Source organism: Cygnus atratus, chromosome 2 (genome assembly GCF_013377495.2).
Source record: "Cygnus atratus isolate AKBS03 ecotype Queensland, Australia chromosome 2, CAtr_DNAZoo_HiC_assembly, whole genome shotgun sequence".
Classification (NCBI taxonomy): domain Eukaryota; kingdom Metazoa; phylum Chordata; class Aves; order Anseriformes; family Anatidae; genus Cygnus; species Cygnus atratus.
The window spans coordinates 121,935,830-121,957,218 of record NC_066363.1 but is presented as its reverse complement, the minus strand read 5'-3'; the positions used below and the strand labels follow the sequence as shown (position 1 = coordinate 121,957,218).

Sequence of the window (21,389 nt, the reverse complement as noted above, 5' to 3'; positions counted from 1 at the left end):
GAACATCAGGAAAGCTAATTTACTGTCCATTTTTTCCACCAGCCTGTACTTACTGTGGCACTTTTCTATTTTTTCCCCACACTTTTTTTTGTTGTTGCTTTGTTTTGTACATTGACATACAGATTTCCTTCCAAACATAGATCTCCAGCAAAGGACTTGCCATGGACCCTCTTCTTGAGAAGTGCTCACCAGTCATAACTGCAAGCATCTCCTTGGATAACTACTGCCTTCAGCTTTAAGGCAACAAAGCCTGGCGTAACACACACTAAGAAGCCCCAAATCCCACGTCTATCACGCTTTCGCCTGAGGCAACTCCCTGTCCGTCTGTCTTGGCTTCCTCATATGTAAAATGGGGAAAACATATTGCAGGAGAGTTTGGAAGATGAATGCACTAGTGGTTGTTGAGGTTTTCCCGTATTTGGATTAAAATTACCATTTTAAAAGCTCAGTTAGCAATTAATTCTTTACCAAGACGTGAAAAGAGACAGTGTTTGTAGGAAGAGTCAGGCTGCTTCATAAGATACAGCGATATTCACAATAAAGTTGGCTGGGTAATAAATAAATTATCAGGCAATCACTCAGGTAATATGAGCAAATGAATGAAACAGCTACTTATATTTGCTGCAGGTGGAAGGAAGGGAATAGAGAACGTGGCTGCGTACGGATTGCACCCTGCCTCGCAGGCACCAGGAGAACATCACGACAGTCCCACTTCTGACCTTTCTTAGCTCCCAGCTTTGCTACCATTCTGTAAACACAATCAGCTAAAACACATATCTTAAATTACATTCACATTTTCTATAGCTTACTTTGTTGTTTTGTGATACTTACTTCCAGCAGACACTTAAAGCACATGCAAACAAAACAACCAAAGACTTCTTGCTAACTGTACATACAATCAACGTATCATATTAAATATGTGGGAAGACAATAAAAGAAGTTAAAAGCTACCTTTTTTTTCATAATACATGCATATGTATGTATGTATATATACAAACATTTAAATTTCACTCTGTTCTTTAAATTTCCTCTTCTGATTTCAGACCCCCTTCCCAAAACTACTGTTGTTTCCATTTTCACTTTCCAAAACATCCAAAAAAGAACAGGAAAATTCAGCTGAATGATGGGGGTTCCTCCTGGTTACATACTCAAGAATTTATGTTTTCCATCCTGTCACATAGAAGATACCCAGTCCTCTGGTTAAAAAAGTTCTAAGGAGATAAACCAAGACATGATGGAAAGGCAGATCTTTCTTCTCCTGTCTCTAAATAGAAAAGAAAAAAGCCTGCAAACATAGCGACTTGCAAAATGGCTTTCGTATATTTAATTTTAGACACACTCCTAAAAACGAAGGAAAAGCAGTAATTACGCAGTAATTCTAGAAAACTCTCTCTGATATCCAAAAATGTAACCAACCTTCAAACACCTGCAGTTGATCAACTCACAGAAATCCGAGGGCAAAAGGTACAATATATCTTCAGCAGCGATGCATTTTACACCAACGGTACCCATTTTATGAGAGAAAAGCTACTAAAGATTTAATGGTGCCAATTAAAAAAGCCAAGAGTTTGAATGGCTCGATGGCTGAGTCACAGACCTTTTGCCTATAATAGGTTCCATTATAGCCCTGAGCTCAAGCTGTGGGAAGAGGATTGCAGATGAGTAAGAGGAATTCGTATTTTTAAATGTTATTGCAAAGGAAGGTGTCCTTTAAGCATTACGCTGTTGTGACTCTAGCAGCAGTACAGCAGCCTGCACCTATTCAGATTCCCAGTTTTAAATGAGATGTTGGGAAATTTGTGGACACCTCACAACTGCAAAACAGTTGTGACAAAAAATTAAGCCCATCACTGTAAAGCCCTCACCATTTCATACACGTTTCCAAACTTGAAATGCTTCAGTATTTCCAATTTTTGTTATCAGCCTTGATTTTTGTTGTTCATTTATGTTTACAGAAAACAAGGTAAGGCGGCATAGCTGAAGACTAAAGAAATTTGTACCTAACCACAGGATGTCTATAAACTACCGCTGTGACGGAACAGCGAGGAGGAGAAAATTAAATGTTAAAGTGCATCTCAAGATGACTCCCACTGAACCCAGAGAAGTTTTTGTGCAATAGCACAATTCTGTATACAAGTCTGATCATACGCATCAACAACAATTAGACTTCAAACAGATACAGGTACAGATTATCCTGAAGGAGAAGGCTAGAGGGAATTTAACTTACTTTAGCCAGATTGCTATTTAAGAAAACATCAGCAGGTCCTAGTAGAGGAAAGAAAAAGAACGGAGATGAAAGGTAAAATTGGCACAAGAACAAATTGGGTATAAAACCAGTGACTAATAAATTTAGGATACAAAGTCTGATGCGTGTTCCAACGATCAGACTAATCAGATTTGGGTCACGATTTCAAAAAGCAGTACTGAGAGCAAAAGCCAAGTGCTCTTTAAATTGAAGTTTGATAAGGTTATGAAAAGTACTTCATAAGATGCTATATGCGACATCTGGAGGCACAACTCAACGGCCAGACAATCTTCACAAGTACTTTGCTCCTAATGACTACTGACAGTCAAAAATCAACAGCAAGATCTTGTTTAGATTTAAAAAAACACATTTATTTTTAACACATGTAATTTGGAATGTGACAAATGCTGGACATTCTAGTTCAGAAATTAGTTAAATATGCTTAGAGCACCCATTTACAGTTAATATTCCAGGGGAACTAAATCTCTCTGTTAAGCACACCAGTAGGGTGGGTAAGCCAAGCTTTTTTGTCATCTAAGTTTTACACTTTCAAACCTGAAAAAAGGGCTGATTGCCTCTAATTAGACTACCTGATTCAGTCTGAAAAAAAAAAAAAAAAATCTATTGCCTCTTTTATAGGCCTTACTTTGCTCACACCCTTAAAGCCTCAAAGCTATAAATAGGACTACTCAAATACCATATGGAAAACCCCTGTGATTTCAGACATTTGTATTGATTACATCTTTCTTTGACTAGTAAATGCTTTTGTTCATACCACAGCTATCCTAGAAAGGGTTACTTTTAAAATAATGATGCCACAGTTCCAGCATCCGTTTGCAAGGGCTTTTCTATTCCTTGTTTGCACAACTTTCCCCAAACAATGCAGAAGTCATTTTTATTTTTAGACACTCTAGATGATAAAGGTTTGAGAAAAGTAGAAGTAAGCAACGTATGAAATTGCTGGTCATCAGTTTGATTTACACAGTTACAATATTTTAATATCAGGGATACACTTTTAAGGAGTGGGTTGGTGTAGGAGATGCTGGTATCCAACTGCTGTGTGTGTCTTAATTTGCACCAGGAATATAACCAGAAAGGCTGCAGGGAGAATTTCATTCCTTTCTTTCTCACGTTCTGCTAGCAACCTTGTTCCTCCTCAAGAGCTTCCTACACACAATGTCCCCAACACAGGAGAGGTGAATCAATAAGCATAAAAGGCAGTAGGAACAAATTCTTCCTTTAAAATTGCTTTCCATAGAAACTACTCCAGAGCTCCCAGATGGGAGCCCCCGACCTGCTTTGACGGCTCTCCAGACCAGTTAATTTACTATCTAAGCCCCGCTCCCGTCCCCACCCAGGGAGGCAATTAGATGGTTCACAGGAGTGCTTTGTTTTGGGCTAAGTCCGTACAAGTCGGTGTAAAGACACTTGGAAGAGATGGAGAAAAGCAAGAGTTTCATCACTTGAACCTACGAGCAGGCACATCAGAGCCAAGCAGGTAAAAACAGAGAGAGAGAACATGCAGGTCATACTTCAGCTACTCACAGTCCAGCTCATAACGTATAATATATTTTTCCCCACAACATTTTCTTTGCTTAACTCACAAATACAAGCATGTACTGCTTCAGCTTTCACAACTCGGAGAAAGTGTCCGTGAGCTAGAAGGAAAATATGCTGACTGAGATTTCAGCAACTCCATGTTTGTGACATTCCAGACCAGGAACTGAAGGAAGGTGGGTAGTTTCACATGCAATGCCAGCAGAGCCTTTGTGCATCAGCCCCTACAAATCCACACAAGGATCTTTGACTACCCAGTTTAGATGCAGTAAAAGTCCTTTAAAAGCAGAAAGTTACGTTCTGAAGCTTTGCATTTTGGACACGTGAAGAGACAAAGCAGATTGTCGGACCACCTCTGCGACCTTGTTGCCTGCTGAAGGCCGTATGGGGAGGTGTAGGAAAAACAGACAACCTGGCACCCCAGTGCGGGTGCCAGCACCGAGGCTGGAGCAGCGTTACCTCCTACCTCCCACCTCCTGCCAACAGGGTTCCCCTCGGAGCCCAGCCCACACAGCGGTGGCAGCCGGGGGTGGAAGAGGGCGGAGGTTTGTGGCCGCCTGCGTAACCCCAGGCGTGCCCCCAGCAGCATGTTTCCACCCTGGGGAATGGAAACAGCGAGAGAGGGTCCGCTTGCCCCGCCAGCGTATCCCCACTCCCTCCAGTTGCTCACACATGCTGTGGTGGAAGAAGTTAGCGGTCGTGGCGGGGACGCGTCACGGGCTAAAGGCATCTTTTCTGGATGGCTTACTGACACTAACCTGCCAGCAACTCATGGAACAGTGGTGGCTTCATGCCGTCGCTCCCCGCTACGAGATTTCCAGCTTCACAGAAAGGCTCGGCGATGCCTGCTTCCCTCCTAACCCAAAGGCAAATACAACACTTCTTGCATCTTTCCACACCCTCTCCAAAGAGGACGGGGGGGGGGGGGGGGGGGGGGGCACCCCGCTGCTTCCAGGCGGACTGGGAAGGCGACGCCTCCATCAGCCAGCACCACATCCACCTCCGCAGCTTCCTCCATGCCACACACTGCTTTACACTGAGCTCTAACCCCTCTCATTTCAGACACCGGCCTAACCAGACCCAGCCTGAAGTGAGGTTTACGCTACGGCATCCAACTCTCTGCTGAAAGTTTTTTGCCGTGTGCTTTATTTTTTGTTGTTGTAAGCCTCTACAGCAGCAGTATAAGACACCTCCCCCTACACATGTTGTTGTTTAGTGTATAACCTGCCTGCCTTCACCACCTTTCCCAGGTCCACGGGGGACTGGAGGTACGCAGGCCACAGGGTGGGACCACTGCCTTAAAGAGACCTTAATGGATGTAGGTGAGATACAAAGCCCAAAGAGATCGGCGGTAATCAATTCTATTTTTCTCTTGGAGGTGGGGAGATAGCAGCTCCCCGAATGGCCTTGCCATCGCAGCATTTTATTAACTTCAGCATGACAAAGTGGGCTTGAAATCACAGACTTGTTAAAAATCCTTTGATGTTATATATGCTGCCCAAGATCCATTTATGTCAAAGAGCCCAAGATACTCCTCAAGCTCTCGCTCTTTAGTCACAGCAACAAATAAAGAAAGCCTTTGAATACGTTATCTAATATGCATATTATGACATGACATAGCCGGGCCTTTTCCCAGCTCCTGTAGTAATTGAACTAAACCAACAATTAAATCAGAAAATGTCATTAGGACTAAACTCACCCCCCCCCCCGCCTTCAAAAAAAAAAACACAACACAAACCACTCTTCCTTTTCTGCGGACAAACACCTCATTTAGAGGTAGCAATTGAGATAACTCTTAATTATAGCGTCTAAATCATATTTTAGTTATCCAGTCAGTCTGATTAACATTGTTCTATGAAACATTAAGCACCTTATCTTTAGTAAAAGACCACCTAATGAGCTCCAGCTGTTCTTTACCAAACCTATAATAAAACATAAAAATCCCTATATGTAGCGGGTCTCAAATCAGATGTGCCTACAGCAGTATCAGGTTTTAATTTTGTTTTATATATTATAACTAGAGTTGTGTCTAAAGCGACCCATTACAGCCTGCCCCTCACCACCACCAGAAGTGAGGCGCAGCTAGGAGCAGAGACCCCTGCTTTTAGGATCGAGCCCAGTAGGGTTACTCTCCGTAAGCTGCCGCAGCCACATATTGATTACACCCCCGCTCCCAACTACGCAACCTTTGCCATTCAGCAGCATGAACTAGCAGCAGAAATAGCTAATGGTAAGCTGAGCTTTAGTCTGCAGTTTGTGGCTGTTGTGACAGTTTGTGGCTGCTACTGCGCGCCTCCTCCTCCATTATCCTATCCAGATGCATACCGCTGACAAAGTGCAGGCAAGCGAAGCATTTCTGTGTTACGCGACATAGAGAAGTTCTTGATCTGCGTGGCGCTGGATATTACAGCAGGGAACTTCAGGAACTGCCCTGCAGCCCCTTAGCACTGCTACAGAGCACCTTACAAACACACAGGAACATTAACGTGCACAGGAATATTAGCAATACAACCATGAAACAAACGGTTAACAAGCAAACTGTGTCAAATAGCAAAAATTCCCCAAATCCCTGTACAATGCCTTAGTTACAGAATTATCTGTTTTCCAACAAGTTTTCTTGAAATATTCCAAGGGAGGTAGCAGAGAGAAAGACTCAAGAACTAAGTAGTCTTCCAATATTATAGTCATTTATTCGTATTTCCACAAGTGACAATCCTTGTCCCTATGAACGTTTACAATACTCCATTGATAAACTGAGATATAAATAACAACTATAAAGCCCAAAGTCTTCACATAGTTTCAATGACTGCTGTGCTTCATGTATGGTTGCATATGTAAATGGAGAGGTCACCTTTTTACAGCAAGTGTTGCTTTAAATTCAAACATGCACTGTATGTTATAAGCCTCTCACTATATTTAGCAACAATTGGCTGGTACAGAAAGATTTATTCCAAAAATAAAATAAAGCACTTCATATCATTTGGTGCTCACATGTAAGGAAAATTACGGCGTTATCACAGTTATCAGAGTCTCGCAGGGCCAAAAAAGATAGGAAGTACCAGAATGCAAGTGGATGGAGGGCCATCTGGAGAGCGAGAGAGACGTAAAAGGAGAGTGGAAAAATCAAAGTTCATATTGACACCTAGATTTTAAAAAGTTAGTTATGAAGCTCGTTGCAAGTTTGCTCTCTCTTTCTTCTTACAAGAACACTAAATTCAAAACCTACAGAACCATTAACTTCTTAATTACTACGGTCATTATGTTCTTTTGGTTATGTGAGTTATATAAGACATAAAACTATTTAAGAACGATTGAAATCGACTAATGCTTTTCTAATTCAACTGATACAACTGATTAAATTATTCAGTCCATTTTACAATAAAAGGTCTTTATTTTTTATTTTATTTTTTATGCCCTTAAAAGGCATACATTCCTTTCGGAAACTCTTGTATTATATATGAAAATTTCTTCTCTGATGAAAACAACAAGAATTGATATTTAACAAAACAGAAAAAAAGTGAAAGATAAAATTTAATTCAGTGCTTGGTTTTCCCTGAAACACTTTGGCGTGTTCCCTGAAACAATACAGCAAAGATAGATTTTGTGTTGTATACCGAAACACTCGCAGTTTTTCGAAATGAAAAGGTTCACAGCATTCCACAGAAACTTGCCACACTCCAGAAGTTAAGAGGTCTCAATGTTTCCTTTCTACAATGGCAACCCACACAAAGCGAACCCACTCCCAGAAGTTCTTAAATTGTATGCTTGTTCAGAATAAGCCAAGAGCTCCTGCCTCCCTAAGCTTGGCTAACAAAAATTAAATATAACAAAGCCTAGGAAGCAGAGGAAACAGACCCTTGGTACTGATTCAGGGATGCACAGGTGATGGAGGAACAGAAGCAAAAGAATAACAATTCCTCCCAACAGTGGAAGCTCAGAGAGATCCACTTGCTTCCCATTGTCCTCCACATCTTGTTTATCTTCTCTGCTCATAGGTTAACCTCTACAACTGCTGGATTCCTGCACAAGAGGCACTGACGTTTTGTTGCACGAGTTTGCTTCCAACCGCTTCTTAAAGGTGAAAATCTCATTCCTCCCCAGCATATTTCTTCCACAGGCTATTCTGCTAGGTTAGTGAATTGAAAATTATGTGTATGCATGTATATATTTTTTTTTACTTTTCATTTTTTTTCTTCTGGCTATCATTTCTGCCAGGTTAGTGAGAGAGTCAGCTCTGAGAACAAACAACAGTCCGAGCAGTGGGGAGTGGGATTCCCTGCTCCGAGCTGTTACACTGGCTGGCTGGCCCTGTCCTCTTGAGCTGCACTCAAGCAAGAGCAATACTGGAAGGAACTACAAGAAAAGCGGGGAGATTACATGGTTTCAAGTACTGGATGTCTGAGCAAGAATCTGAATCAGGAGTTTTTTAAAAAATGCAGAAAGAGTGCTGATTCAACGGTTTATAAATCAATCCCATGCTCAGACACTAAGCCATCCTGTCTATCAGTTCCGTATCTTCATAAAAAAGACCTGAAAATTAATGCAAGTTTTACTTCTAAGTTTTATTACTGTTAAATAATTCTTTATGTTGAAGGGCAAAAAAAAAAGCAATATATTCATGCTCAAGAAAAAATAATTCATGGATATTAGAGGCATCGTCCCTCATTTTCAACACATGCAACGCACATCTAACAAAATTGTTCCAAGCTCTCTTTGCTGGAAAGATGATGTTCTTTTGTGTCTTCAGTAACAAAACAGATGCGAATATCTCAACTGGAAGAGGAAATAAGTCCTTCTGTTCTAAAGCAAAAAAAAAAAAAAGGAAAAAAGGAAAAAACCTCTGAAATTAAATCACTTACATTTGTGTGAAAAAAGAACAAAAGCTGAGAGTTAAAAAAAAAAAGGGGAGAAGTTGGAATTTGATTGTCTCTCTAATTCAATAAAACAGGACGAAACTTTGGCTTCTAATGGAGGTTTTAAGTTGTCAAAACTTGAGGGAGGACTCTAGGGCTGGTAACTGAGGGCAAGTTCTACAGAATCTTGAGCTCATGTAAGGGTATTATAGGACCTCTGATCCTCAGAGGAGGAGGCCATACCCATCTTCCCCACCAAGCATTCCCTTTCGCGCACCACCACCTGGGTGATCCTGAGGTCACACCATGAACAGATGCCGGGACGTGACCTAGACAGAAGCGAAACTGGCCAGAGAAGCATCCTTAACAGCACAAGGGTTCACCCAACAATTGTGTGTGCGAGGGAAGGGTTAATATACTGCATCCCAGACTTCATCTAGCTTAATTTGCATGGATTTTATTTTTTTCCCCAGCACTGACTAGGCATTTTGAGAGTCATAAAGCTTCAGCTGCTGGAAAAGAGCGGTGGTGCAGAAGATAGCACCTGGTCTAGCACTGGTACAGCCCGGCCACTCTCCAGTTCTCCCTCTCCAGCCCCCACACGCCTCAGGTTGCAGGCTGAAGGCTCCAGTTTCCAGTTTCCAAGCTGCTCGCACTGGCATGGAGGTGCAGCTGGAGCAGTGTGCAGGGCACTAAGGGGCACCAGCAGGCCAAATGGCTACCGCTCGCTAGGGCTCGGGAGGCAGGTCACTCGAGCAGCTAGCAAGGCAGAGACTCCCTGAACTTCTCTATCCCCTTTTTAACCCTGGCTGTTGGCCATTTCCTCTCCGTTCCTCCTCCTCGGCGCTGCTCCATCAGGTCAGCTGCGTTTCGCTCCCCCCTCCCCGAGGGCTGCTTCCTGCCCACGTTTCCTACTCTGCTCCTGAGAATCGGCCTCACCGTCCTTCAACCCCTCCCCGCGAGCCTGAGAATTAGTCAGAAGAAAGACTTGCACAGAGAGATACCTTAATCACTGGTGGGGGGGGGGGGAAGAAAGGGTGTTTCCCTCTCTCCTGAGCTACTCAACTTTAGAACTGGTGACAAAAAAAAAAAAAAGAAAAAGGTACTAAATATTTATAGATGACATCTCTAAAGAAAAACCCAACAATTTGTTCCCCAAATCCACTAGCACCTGTAAAATATATACCCATACTATTAAAAGAACAGATATCCAGAAAGGAAATCTCTCAAAGAGCAGGGAGGAATGAAATAGAAGGAATAGAAAAGGAATGGAATAGAAGGTACAAATACATCGCATTTGGTGTAATTCTGATAGAGTGTTCAGGTGAGACGATCCTTTTCTTAAAAATACCAATCCAGTACATTAGCTTCCTAGCTGCCTAAATTATCAGTTCTTTCACTATAATTCAGTTTTGAACATTCAGAAGTCCAAAGCACTGGCCCCACCGAGCTGAAGGAGGAAGCAGCCTCTGCCGAAAAAGTTAAAAAGCAAACCTCAAAGCCATGGTGCTCCATCAGAGTGGAAGCTGGTACGTTTACTGTCCTCAGAGCAAAGAAAGAGGAGGATGCTTACACAAGTTTGTAACACCCACATTCACAATACAAGCAAGGACTGATAAGTTTAAAACCAATGGATGCCTCAAATTCCACATGCAAGAATAGGATGGAAGACCAGGAGGAAGATCCATAATAAAAGACAGGAATTTATAATTCAATTGCAACCTGTTCCTTACTAAGGCTGTCACTATAATTAAAGGGAGAGGAGGAGAAAGAAAAAAAAGCAAATCCAGTGTTTCTCCTTTCATTTGCTCCAATTTTCCAGCCTTGAAGTTATGTAGGCTGAATACAGACATCAGGGTTTGCAATATCAGCATCAGCTTTCAGTCATGAAAAAAGCTTCTCCAAAACAAGATTTAAATTTGTTCAAATAAATACAAAACATGAGAATGTGTTCAGTCATGGAAAAATAAGATGATTGCCAAATCCCACCAGCAGATCAAGACACTATACTGAAGTACTGAACTGCAGAGTAAGTTAAAAATATTTCTACTTAGGTGATTCCTCAGATAATTCAAATGATTTCAAGAAAATACATTCAGGCCACCGACACATCATAGAAACTTTCCACATAGTCATGTTGAAGAACAAGTCTGGTAACTCTTAAGCCTCCAAAATTGGTATGCTGATGCAGACTTGTATTTTTATGCTAATGCTGCAAACTGACTTTACCCAAAACTCCAGAGCAGATAATTTAATGACACGAATTATTTTCATTGCAGTCAAATCACGGCACCTGAGGGAAGAGCTATTCTTGAAATTGCTTGTACCTCCTTAATACTTAAAAAAGACCAGAGTAAAACTACTTCAGAACTACAAATCTTTGGCCCAAAGGCCTACTCACTCCAGAATCACTCTACCCCTTATTTACAAAAGTACATACAGCCTTCTCAAAGCTGAGGACGAAATAAGGCTTTAGATCTCTTAATATCAATTATTAGACTGGAATGTATATAAGGAGTTTCATAACATGAATTTTTGTGTCTTGACAAAAGTATTTGATATCAGTTACTGTATCCTTGGAGAGACCTGGATATGAACTACTAGCTCACAGCAGAACCAGGTTCATCAGCATAACAGAGTATATTATACTTCATACACGTGAAATAACTCCAACACTTTTACCAAAAGCAGCTGTAAAGGTCTGTTTTTCTTTTATTTGGGAAATTTAAGTTGTTTTGCAAACACTGTTCTTCAGAACCTTAACAAAATAAAGCAGAAGCTTGTAAACTTAAGAAAAATGTGTGATTACCAGCCTTTACTTTAGGATAAAACCTACAGACTTTCTTCTCAGCTTTTCATTCATCATTTGTCACAACTTCTGACTTGGCCTAGGTTTTTTACTTATATTTTTACATGTGTATGTGCATTTAATAGTTTGCATGCTCATATGACCTTACATATATGTATGCATATTTCTCTACATATAAATAACATACAATCGTTAACCAAGGTTGAATATTAGCGCTTTATTTGTTCCGTGTAGTCTAGCACCCTCACCAATCTTGCCAACACACATTAGTTTGCTGGTCTACAAACACTCGAAAAACAAAACTAGAATTTCCAGGGCAGCCGTGCGACTTTGCTGAACATGCAGCACATGCAGTACCCCAAGAGACCAGCTCGCAGTAATGTGAAAGAGCCTCTGACTCAAAACAAAGAAGTATCCAACGGTGTTTAGAAATTGTAAAATTTTTTGGAGCTGTTCTACTTATTTACAGAAAAATGGTCAAAAATCTGAATACTCAACAGCTGAGTCACATGTTTTCTGGAACAGTGGGTTGTTGCTTACGAATATTCATTTATAGGAAAAATCCTAACCATTTGAAATTATAACATTTCTTACTAAATAAAATTCCAGTACACACACTGAAAGGTAATTGGTTATGTAAAGACAGAAAGGAGATGAGGAGGCTGCCTCCTCCTACTATTCCCAAGCACTAAAAATATTTAAGTACCCAGGAGAAAGTCAACTTGATTTGAACATGCCAGCAATACCAACTTAACATGGACTCTGCTGGGTTAGAATTCACTTTGAAACACCCCAGCTGAAAACAGTTTGTATTAACACCCCTCTCCATTGTGGTGTGACTGACTATAAATTACGCTGAGGCAGCAACATGAAGTTTTAAATGCAGAAAGGTCCTGTCACAGGGATGACTCTGCTGGTGACTCAGCTGGACTTTCCCTGCTTCTTCCCCTACAATGAAAGGCAGGAAATTTCAAAAGAGTGCATTCATGCCAAAGAGAGCCAAGAGTTACCACGCAAAGCAAAGTCACATGCCCACAGGTAAACAAGACAGAAGAAAAAAATCTGGTAGTGAACTGCTAGCACAAAACAAAGACCTCCTCCAAAAGAGGTCGGGCACCTCAACCCAGTATTTTTCAGCACTGCCAGAGCTGCTGTAGAGTTCTCCCATTTAATCTAGCATGGAGGCCATTAACCGTAACCATTTGTCATTTAAGTGTTCCCATATTTGACTACAAATAATGTACATCGCTTCATGTTTGTGGAACATGGTTAATGAACAGGACTCGAAACTCCAGCCCACACAGGAGCCAGCAGCTACTGTAAATAGAAAGTTCTGTAGAACAACACACCCAGGATAGTCTATTCTTGGCAGAGAAAACTCTTACACTCAATTACTATCAAAACGTAATAGAAACTGCATGGCATCAGACCCCCAAAGACCTATCTAACCTGATATCCCACCTCTGATAAAGCCTGGGGAAGAGTATGAGAAGTAAACATGTACACAGTAGATGCATCCTAATAATGAACTCTCAGCCACTTGTTATTTATGGCGCAGATCTGATGAGCCAAATGTGGTGCCTTCGTGTTTATCCAACACTGATGCATTTTTCTGTACATCTCAGAGATCAGCATCTTAATGTGGTGTTCTGCACTCACCACCTGACAATTTGCCAAATGCCCTAAAACTATCTGGGAGACAAAACCAGGAGACAAACATTTGTTTCATATTCACCATTTCCATGCACCCAAACCACTCACAATTTTACAGGCTTTCACTGTGTCTTCTCTTCTCCCCTTAACCATTCCTCTCCATCCTTTTTTTCAGGTGCTATCGTACTTTCTGAGGTGTGAGGAAGGGACCAAGAACTGCACGGCACTTGCCACATAGGCATACCGTGCATATAGGTACCAACATGAGAGCAATCTTTGCTTTGCTCTCTACTACTTCCACAGCAATCCCCACTGTTTTATTCCTGCGACTGTCATAGCGCGTTTCAGATAGCCATCCAACACCAAGATCCCCCTTCTAAGCAGAGATTTTTGTTTGCCATTCCATTGCCCAGGCACCATGCCTTGATTTATACAGCTTACAGCCAAACGGCTGACGTTCCTATTGCATTTCTAGCCATTTAGCTTCACTACTGTAGGCTCTTCCTCAGTTCTGCACTTGGCACTCAGCTTTATTTGACTACGTTGACAACAGTGAACTTTGTCATCTGACTTTCCACTCTCTTCTACAACATTTATGAATATTTTGGAGAGCACAAGCTCACAAGCCCAACACAGATGCCTCCTCCGCTGTGAAAACAAACAAGCTGCTCCCACCCTCTGCTTTGTACCTTGGCCAACCATCCTGCCACCGCAGAACCTGTCTCCCCACGGCCACTGAACTCTTCCGAAAGCCTTTACCGAGGAACGTTTTCAAAACAGGGCTTGAAAATCAAACACACCAACTGCACATCCCAATGCTATGCTGGTGTGTATAATACCTGTAAAATTCAACCGAAGTCAGCAAGTCGCTGCTAACAAGGTCCTACTTTTCATAACTATATCTAGCTTTCATCTGTTAATCCAGCCCAGATGAACTGTCAATCACCAGCTGTACCTCCCAGCCAAAATCATGAGCAGTTTTGTACGCAAAAAGTAAAGAACTCTAGAATCGACACAGCAATTTCTTTCGAGTTAAAAGCAAAAGAATTTCACTTTCCTTCCAACATATCTAAAAACAAAACAGTAATTTGGTTAACCACAAGTATTACAGCCTTCCCATGATAAGGCTAGCTTCAAATCACTGAAAAATAATTACTAAGATGGCTTCTGTTGATTTAAAAGTACATAGTGATTTTCATTTCACCAACAACATTCATTTGTTGATTCATTTTATACAAATAAAAACAAACCAGCCATTTAAATAACTGTTGCTCAGTGAACAGTCTTCTGCCAACTGACATGAAGGCAAAACCACGACAGAGGCAGGATAGCTGCAAATTCTGCATTCAAGCTTGAGAGCAGGGTTTTCACACATCTGCATTTTTCCCCAGGGGGTGAGGAGGAGCTGAGTTTTCATTGACTCGAACAATTTCTATTTGATCCAAACAGTTTTCCAGGGGGAAATGAGTGCCTGTCAAGTGTTTCATTACTACAGTCAGGTCTCAAACTAATTACTTAATGGGAAGGTATATTAGCAATAACTTTTACCAAATAAAAACTTAACCGAAGTAGGCTAACAGAGAACTTACTTGGCTAGCTACATCTGTTTGAATTACTGATTTTAATCAAATAGCTTGAGTTATCATGTGGTTTTCCTCTAATTATTTAGTTTCAGCACTTACCTTTGTTCAAGTTATTTGTGTGCTGTTCAAAACTTTGTAATTGGCTGCACTGCTTGTTTAAGAGCTGAGCTGCCTGCATTTTACCTTTTCGGTTAAAGGGAAACGAACCCAAGAACGTTTAAAAAGCCCCTCTATTCTACAAGGAGATGCTCTCCTCCCAAACCATCTGTTGCTGCGAAAAAGAAGTTTACTGGATGATCAGATGAAAACACGGAATTAACTCCGCTGCAGAAGACCACAGCTTTAGAGCTCAGCCTTTGTCACAGTCAACCTCAAGCCTCCCCTTCCTACATCCCCACCATTGCTAGTCGTGAAAGGTATCAGCAGCACTGGGTTTTGCTCCTTACAGCTTTATAAGTCTTATTTTACCATGTCTAGATTTCTATTTTTTTTTTGTGATAGACATGTCAGCTCTCATCTTCAGGGTACAAAACAATGTCTCCAATCTTGTACCTCTTTCTGATCCACAATCTTTCTGTACAGGTTTTTCCATGCCGTCATTTCCCCTTTTCAAAGTTTCTGCTTATTCTCTCAGGTTTTTTTGTTTGTTTGTATGGTTTTTTTTTCATAAAGTCTTAAGTTCTCTCCTTTTATGTCCTGCTTAGCCACGCAATCGATAACACAAGAGGGACTGCCAGGAGCCACCCTCTCAGCCAGGACCGCACAACCCTACATCCACGCGAGAACAGCAATTTACATTCCCCAAAGCGTGAGCGTGGAGGTGGGGGGACGAATGGCCACCATGCAAATAAAATTTCCCCCCCATTTTAAGCGGGGGAGTAAGGGAGAGAAAGATGGTCGTGAAGACACCCTTTCAAGGGCAGAGCTTCCTCTTCCCTCCCATGAAGAGTCCGGCCTTCCCCTCACCCCGGCTTAGCCCTGATCTCCCTTCCAGGGCTTCATCACCCTACGGCATACACCCAGTGCTCCCCCCTCAGAGAATGTGGAAGCCTCTCCCAGCTGCTGAGCTGCTACATCCACCACTCCTTGTCAGCTGCCTCCCTGCAGCACATACATCTGATTCCCAGAGCCGCCTCATGCTGTGCGGAGCAGCTAACAGAAGCAGCCGGCAGGCAGCAGCGGAGGGGACTGCCGAGCAGCTGCCTTCCACGCAGCCCTGGGACGCTGGCTAGGACAGCTGTTTTTATGATTTATCGGGCTTATTGTAGCGTCGTATCATTAGGACTGCATTCCAACAATTGTCTCCAAACATTTATGGGCAGAGCTACTTGGCATTAATTACCGCGGGGCTTTAAAAATAATTAAACCTCTGATATCTTGGCCACCTATTCGTTCAGTACCAAAACCTCTTGAATGATTGACTGACAGAGCCAGAGGCAAGCGGTGGCAAACCGGAAGATCCCAAAAGGCACCTTTTCAGCTCAGGCTTAACTTCCTAACACGTAGCCAAAACCTGCTAAGCTACAGAGGGATCAAGATGTTTTAACGTTTCTAGCTTTTAATTGAAAAACAACATGGAAGCAATATATTTTCATCGCAATCCAGCAGATCAGAGACTCGGTAAAATAAAACTTCTATCTTACTGGAGATTTCATTTAAGCCTCAGAAGATTTGATTTTAGACTGTGATTCACATCTGCTGTCTTCTGTTGCATAAACCGGTGCCCCATCGCTTCCCAACTGCATTACTTAGTGCTGAAACAAGTTCATCCTGGACATTTTTTCACATATGAAAATTTCAGCTTTAACTTAACAAAACGAAAACAAAGCATTCATTTGGCGTTTAAAGAAAATCCTCAGTTTTGCTAAGACAAACCCATTACAATACACACTTCTTTTTGCAGGTTGCAAATACAAGATGCTAGTTTAAATTACAGTTCTCACACATGCTTTCCATTTTCCCCTCAAAGGAACCAACAAGGGAAAAAGAAAACAGGTATTCAGTTTGCCCTGGTGCCGTATCATATTTCGGTCTATCCACAATGTTATCCTTTAATAATCTCTGTAAGAACATTAGCAAGCTATCTGAACCTCATTTTACCTTTTAGCTTCCGTGTACCAAGAAAGCCACGTAACCAGTAAAAACAACAGGGAGGTCAAGCAAGAGCAACTATTTTGAAAACACGGACCTTGTGTATACTGAAATTATTGCAAATGCATTTCATGTTTTACTCATCGGAAGCAGCTTACCTGAAGGACAGGCACTTTTTGCGGTGTGTTTTGTGGTGACTGGTGAAGCTGTGCCCAAGGCTGATGATGAGGATGTGGTGGTGGTGAAGACTGATGATGTATCCCTGGATGAGGCTGCATGGGAGGACAGGTTGGCATTTGCTGTTGAAAAGACTGCTGTTGACTAGGAAGCTGCTGGCCAGATATTAGTCGCTCTTGTATTGCTTGTGGATCTGCAAGGCCAACACCTGGACAACCGTTTGGTCTCATGTGCCCACCCATCTCCCGTGGTGTTGAAGACATACCCAGAAACGGCCGATTCTGTTGCATGTTGCGGGGGCCCATATTCCTTTGTCCAATTCCCATGGCACCAGGGGGCTGGTGTGACGGCTGAGGATGGGGTATATTTGGATAACTGCCAACTTCCATTGGTATTCCAGCGCTACCGGGTCTGACCTGCGGAGGAGGTGTACCTGCTGGATTACTCATTGCTTTCATAGGTGACATGGGAGGTGGAGAGGCATAAGTTCCCTGAGGCTGTGAAGGGTGCATAGTTTGCGTGTTCATTTGGTTAAGTGAGCCACTAGGGTGGATGGGTTGCTGGTGCATTAGTCCTTGACCACTGTTTGATGGAAATCCTACAGCATTTGGGTATCTTGGTACAGACTGATTCATTGGAGTGTTATTTGTAAGGCCTAAATTCTGATTCATCCCTGTATTATTAACTAATCCCTGATTAAGGTTACTGTAAGGATATCGAGAATACTGCCCTGAGTTGTTTATAGTAGGTGAGGGTACCGTCTGGCTCCGAGAACTAAAATTAAGTGTTTGCGGCCGAACAGCACCCTGCTGGGGAGGATTAGGGGAGAATCTGGGACTGTGGGCTACTGATTCTCCATGGAGAGCAGTGGGGGGATGGTGGTGAAATTGCTGGACTGAGTGTCGCAAAGAAGGTGCCATACTGGGATTCTGCTGGGGCACATGAGACAAGTGGCCAGGTCCTGAGGTGGCAATGAAAGGGTTTCCCTGATTGAGGCCTTCTTGGCCTTGAGAAAACTGGTTCATCCTTTGCTGTTGCGGCTGACCGTGCTGCTGCATTGAAAAATCGCCGCGAGCCATGTAGTTTCCCATCTGCTGCATGTGCTGAGGGTGGCCCTGCCCAGGGGGTCCAGAGGGTGCCTGCGACGGCTGCGTCGGTTGCGGCTGCGGCTGCTGTTGCTGCTGGTAGGGTGCTCTGATCTGGTCTGGCACTTGAACCGCCCGCGGCCCCCACATGGAGCCGCTGTCTACGAAGGGTTGCCCGTGTCTTTCGTTCTGCATGCTAGGATAGACTCCCATCTGACCACTGGCACCACTGCTGTGAGGAACCTGAGGAACCGGAGGGTTGTGATACTGCGAATGAGGAGACGCTATACCGTTCCCAGGGGCATTGCTTATCATCCTGTTCGGCTGATCCATCAGGTGCATTTTCTGCTGTTCGTATTGATTATAGTGATCAAAATGGGTCAACTTTGCTTGATTTTGATTTGCGGGGGGGTGATGAAGAGACGACTGTAAAGAGGGAAATCCTTGATCCATGGGCATTTGCTGCCCCATAGGATTCACCGGGTTTTCAGGATATCCACATTCTCCAAGACCTTCCAGCCCTTCGCTGAAAATATTCCCATCTTCTCCAAACAGACTCATCATTCCTGGATCTGCCATCTTTTTTCAGCACACAGCTCCTCAGAGCTACAACTAGAAAGCTAGTCTGTGCTTCACCTCAGTGAGGTGTTTTGTCCTCAAAGCCTTTAATCCTCAACTAATCTCCTTCATGTCATTCCATATTTCCTTAATTCTTTTGGACCACGCAGTGTCAGGCAAAGTCTGGTTACTGCTCCTAGAGGAAGCGGGGGAAGGGAGAGAAAGAAAGGAAAATGTTGAAATAAATAACATTGGGCAATATAAACAAAACACGGTTAACTCTTTTTTAGACAACGACAGCTAGTTTCAGCCCCCGAAGCACATCTTAAAAATGCATTTCACTTTAAGAAGGTTGCGTCAGCTTTATCAGAAGCTTTATTACGATAGAGAGTTAGGAAGCAAGCAAAACACTACCCTTAACCTTAAATTAATCCATTCACTACACTTCCTAGTGTTCCTTTCTTGGGTGGAATAGAACAAAAGAACACAACATGCAGCAGCAGCAGCTGCCACAGCAGGTAGGCAGATGTATGAATATAGCCAAGCAGCCCATCTGCCGAACTAAAGCCCTGAAAACGCTCTAGTTACCAACAGCATGTCCTTAACCTTATTCCCTTGAGCTGCGTAATCAGATGAGCAAGCAGAAGCACCAAGTCCTGCGACAGACTAAAGTTAGTTATACAGACAACAGATTTTTCAAACACGCACAGAGGTGACCCTCTAAAACGTACCAAACTCAAGACCTAACTCAACATTCAGGGAAAGAAATATATTTATTTTCTTAAACACAGAATTTATCTTAATTAAACGAAATTGCAAACTGAAAGACAACATGACATCTTCCCATTTAAGCAAAACTATATACCGGATTTGTGTAAGAAAATTAATTTCAAAAGCTTCATTTTATATGTGACAGATTTCGGAATCCCCACCACAATTTCCCTCATGATGATTACGGGGAACACTGTCACTGGAGTTCATTATTCATCTTCAAGCAATCATGCTACTAACCGTAACTACAGTAATTCAGAAGACCACACTAAAGTTTTGTTCTCTTGAAAATTACGTTCTGTACGAGTCACTAAGGAGAACTAGCAACGGCAAAAGAATTTAAATAATAAAATAGTCACCCAACAACGTATGCACTTGCACTTGGGGGGTGGGAAATTATGTAATGCATGTTAACAGAATGGCTTCAGAGAAGTTTGAGTCTAGCTTTTTCACAGGGAAGCCTAGCATGTTCTGAAATACCTCCCCCTTTCCCCACAACTCAACTGACTTTGTCTTCATACAACCAAAGCTATTCTAACACTACCTTTCCTTCTTAAGGCAAGAATTTTAAATGCTGTGGTCAAGGAAACCCATCCACATACCAAACAAAAACAACTATTTTTGCATCGTCATTACTTAGTATCAACTGTACTTGCAGATACCGACATGCCCTCAAACAGTGATCACACAAAACAAGATTTAAAATATTTGTACTTTCGCATCTTACATTTTGTTGCAGAGGAGGGATGCTTTCAGTCACTTTGGATGCAAAATGCCAGGCCAGACTGTTTTTACCGGAGGCAATTTGCCCCAAACAAGTTTTAGGGAGAAAATATCAGCACATTTATTACACTTCTGGTAGCCATTGTCAAGAGGACCTTCTACAGCATGAGGCAGAGGGCGAGAGGAAAAGCACAAGCATTTATCACTCCTCTTAAAATAGCATTTGAATGTCACCTTTAAAACCACACTCTTAAATCTCTTTAGTGCTCAGCTGGGATATTAACACTTATATTTCTAAATCACTTGAGGGTAAATTCCTACAAGCCACCTTCATGTCTCTTAATATCTATTTCTTTTGATTTCATTGTCTTTATTAAGCAAAAGCCATCTGTACTGCTTCCCACCTCAATCAGTTCACTAAAACACAGCATAAGAAAGCTCCAACAAAGCAAGGAGCCTCCTTCACTGAAACAAGCTTGCAGTATTTGACTGCTCCAGAGCAAGCCGTTTGGTCATGGTGAAGATCCCTCCAGTGATTTAAGATCACCGAAAGACTTCTGATGCTGCACACTGCAGTCAGGAGCTGGCAAAGCTGAACACCACCGTGTACAGAGGGCCTCTAACGGAGCAGTCGCTTTGCTGGGAAGGGCTAAACAGCACAGTGCACAGCTACCCTGGGCGATATCAAACTTGAGCCAAGCTGACCATCTCCCCCATCAGCTTGCCTACTTACACCCACAGAATTACGGACAGGAAGAATTTTCACTGATTTCGTTACATAAATCAGCTGACAAGCTTCCGATAAAACTCAGGTGCTGGTCAACCACCAACAGCCAACATTGGCAACCAGTAGTTAGGACCTGCTCCTGTACCCACAAACCCAAACTGAAATAGCGTAAGGGTTTGGCTCAAGCAAACACCTCCATTCTGCCCAGCTGGCTCCGTCCCAGTCTGCAGATCTGGACTCGGACCCATCACTTGCATGGAAGGAGATGTGCTATTGAACCCAGCACACGTCTGGTTTCCTGAGCACATGGCCTTTAAAAAGATACGCAACCTCTAAGTTTATGGCACGTTTTGCACGCAAACAACAGATCTATCAACTAAATTAAGAGTGAAAATGCCATTTGCCACTATTTATGATTTTAGCTCTGCATTTTTCTCTAAAGTGCCAATTGATTTCATGGTTGTTCTGTTAATGCTAAAGCTATAAGGTTTGAAACATGGCATGAGAAAGTGTTTGAGAAGTTGTCTCCAAGTTGTGGTAGTATTTCTTCAGATTTA

The 21,389-nt window shown here is 42.4% G+C and overlaps 1 protein-coding gene across 1 annotated transcript in view; it reads right to left on the bottom strand.

Moving 5' to 3' along the window:
• The window catches only part of CHD7 (chromodomain helicase DNA binding protein 7), a 127,962-nt gene that overhangs the window by 68,999 nt on the left and 37,574 nt on the right, over positions 1 to 21,389 (bottom strand). The window contains 1 exon segment of the mRNA XM_035553166.2: positions 16,950 to 18,807. Coding sequence (XP_035409059.1) covers positions 16,950 to 18,632 — 1,683 coding nt within the window. The 5' untranslated portion in view covers positions 18,633 to 18,807.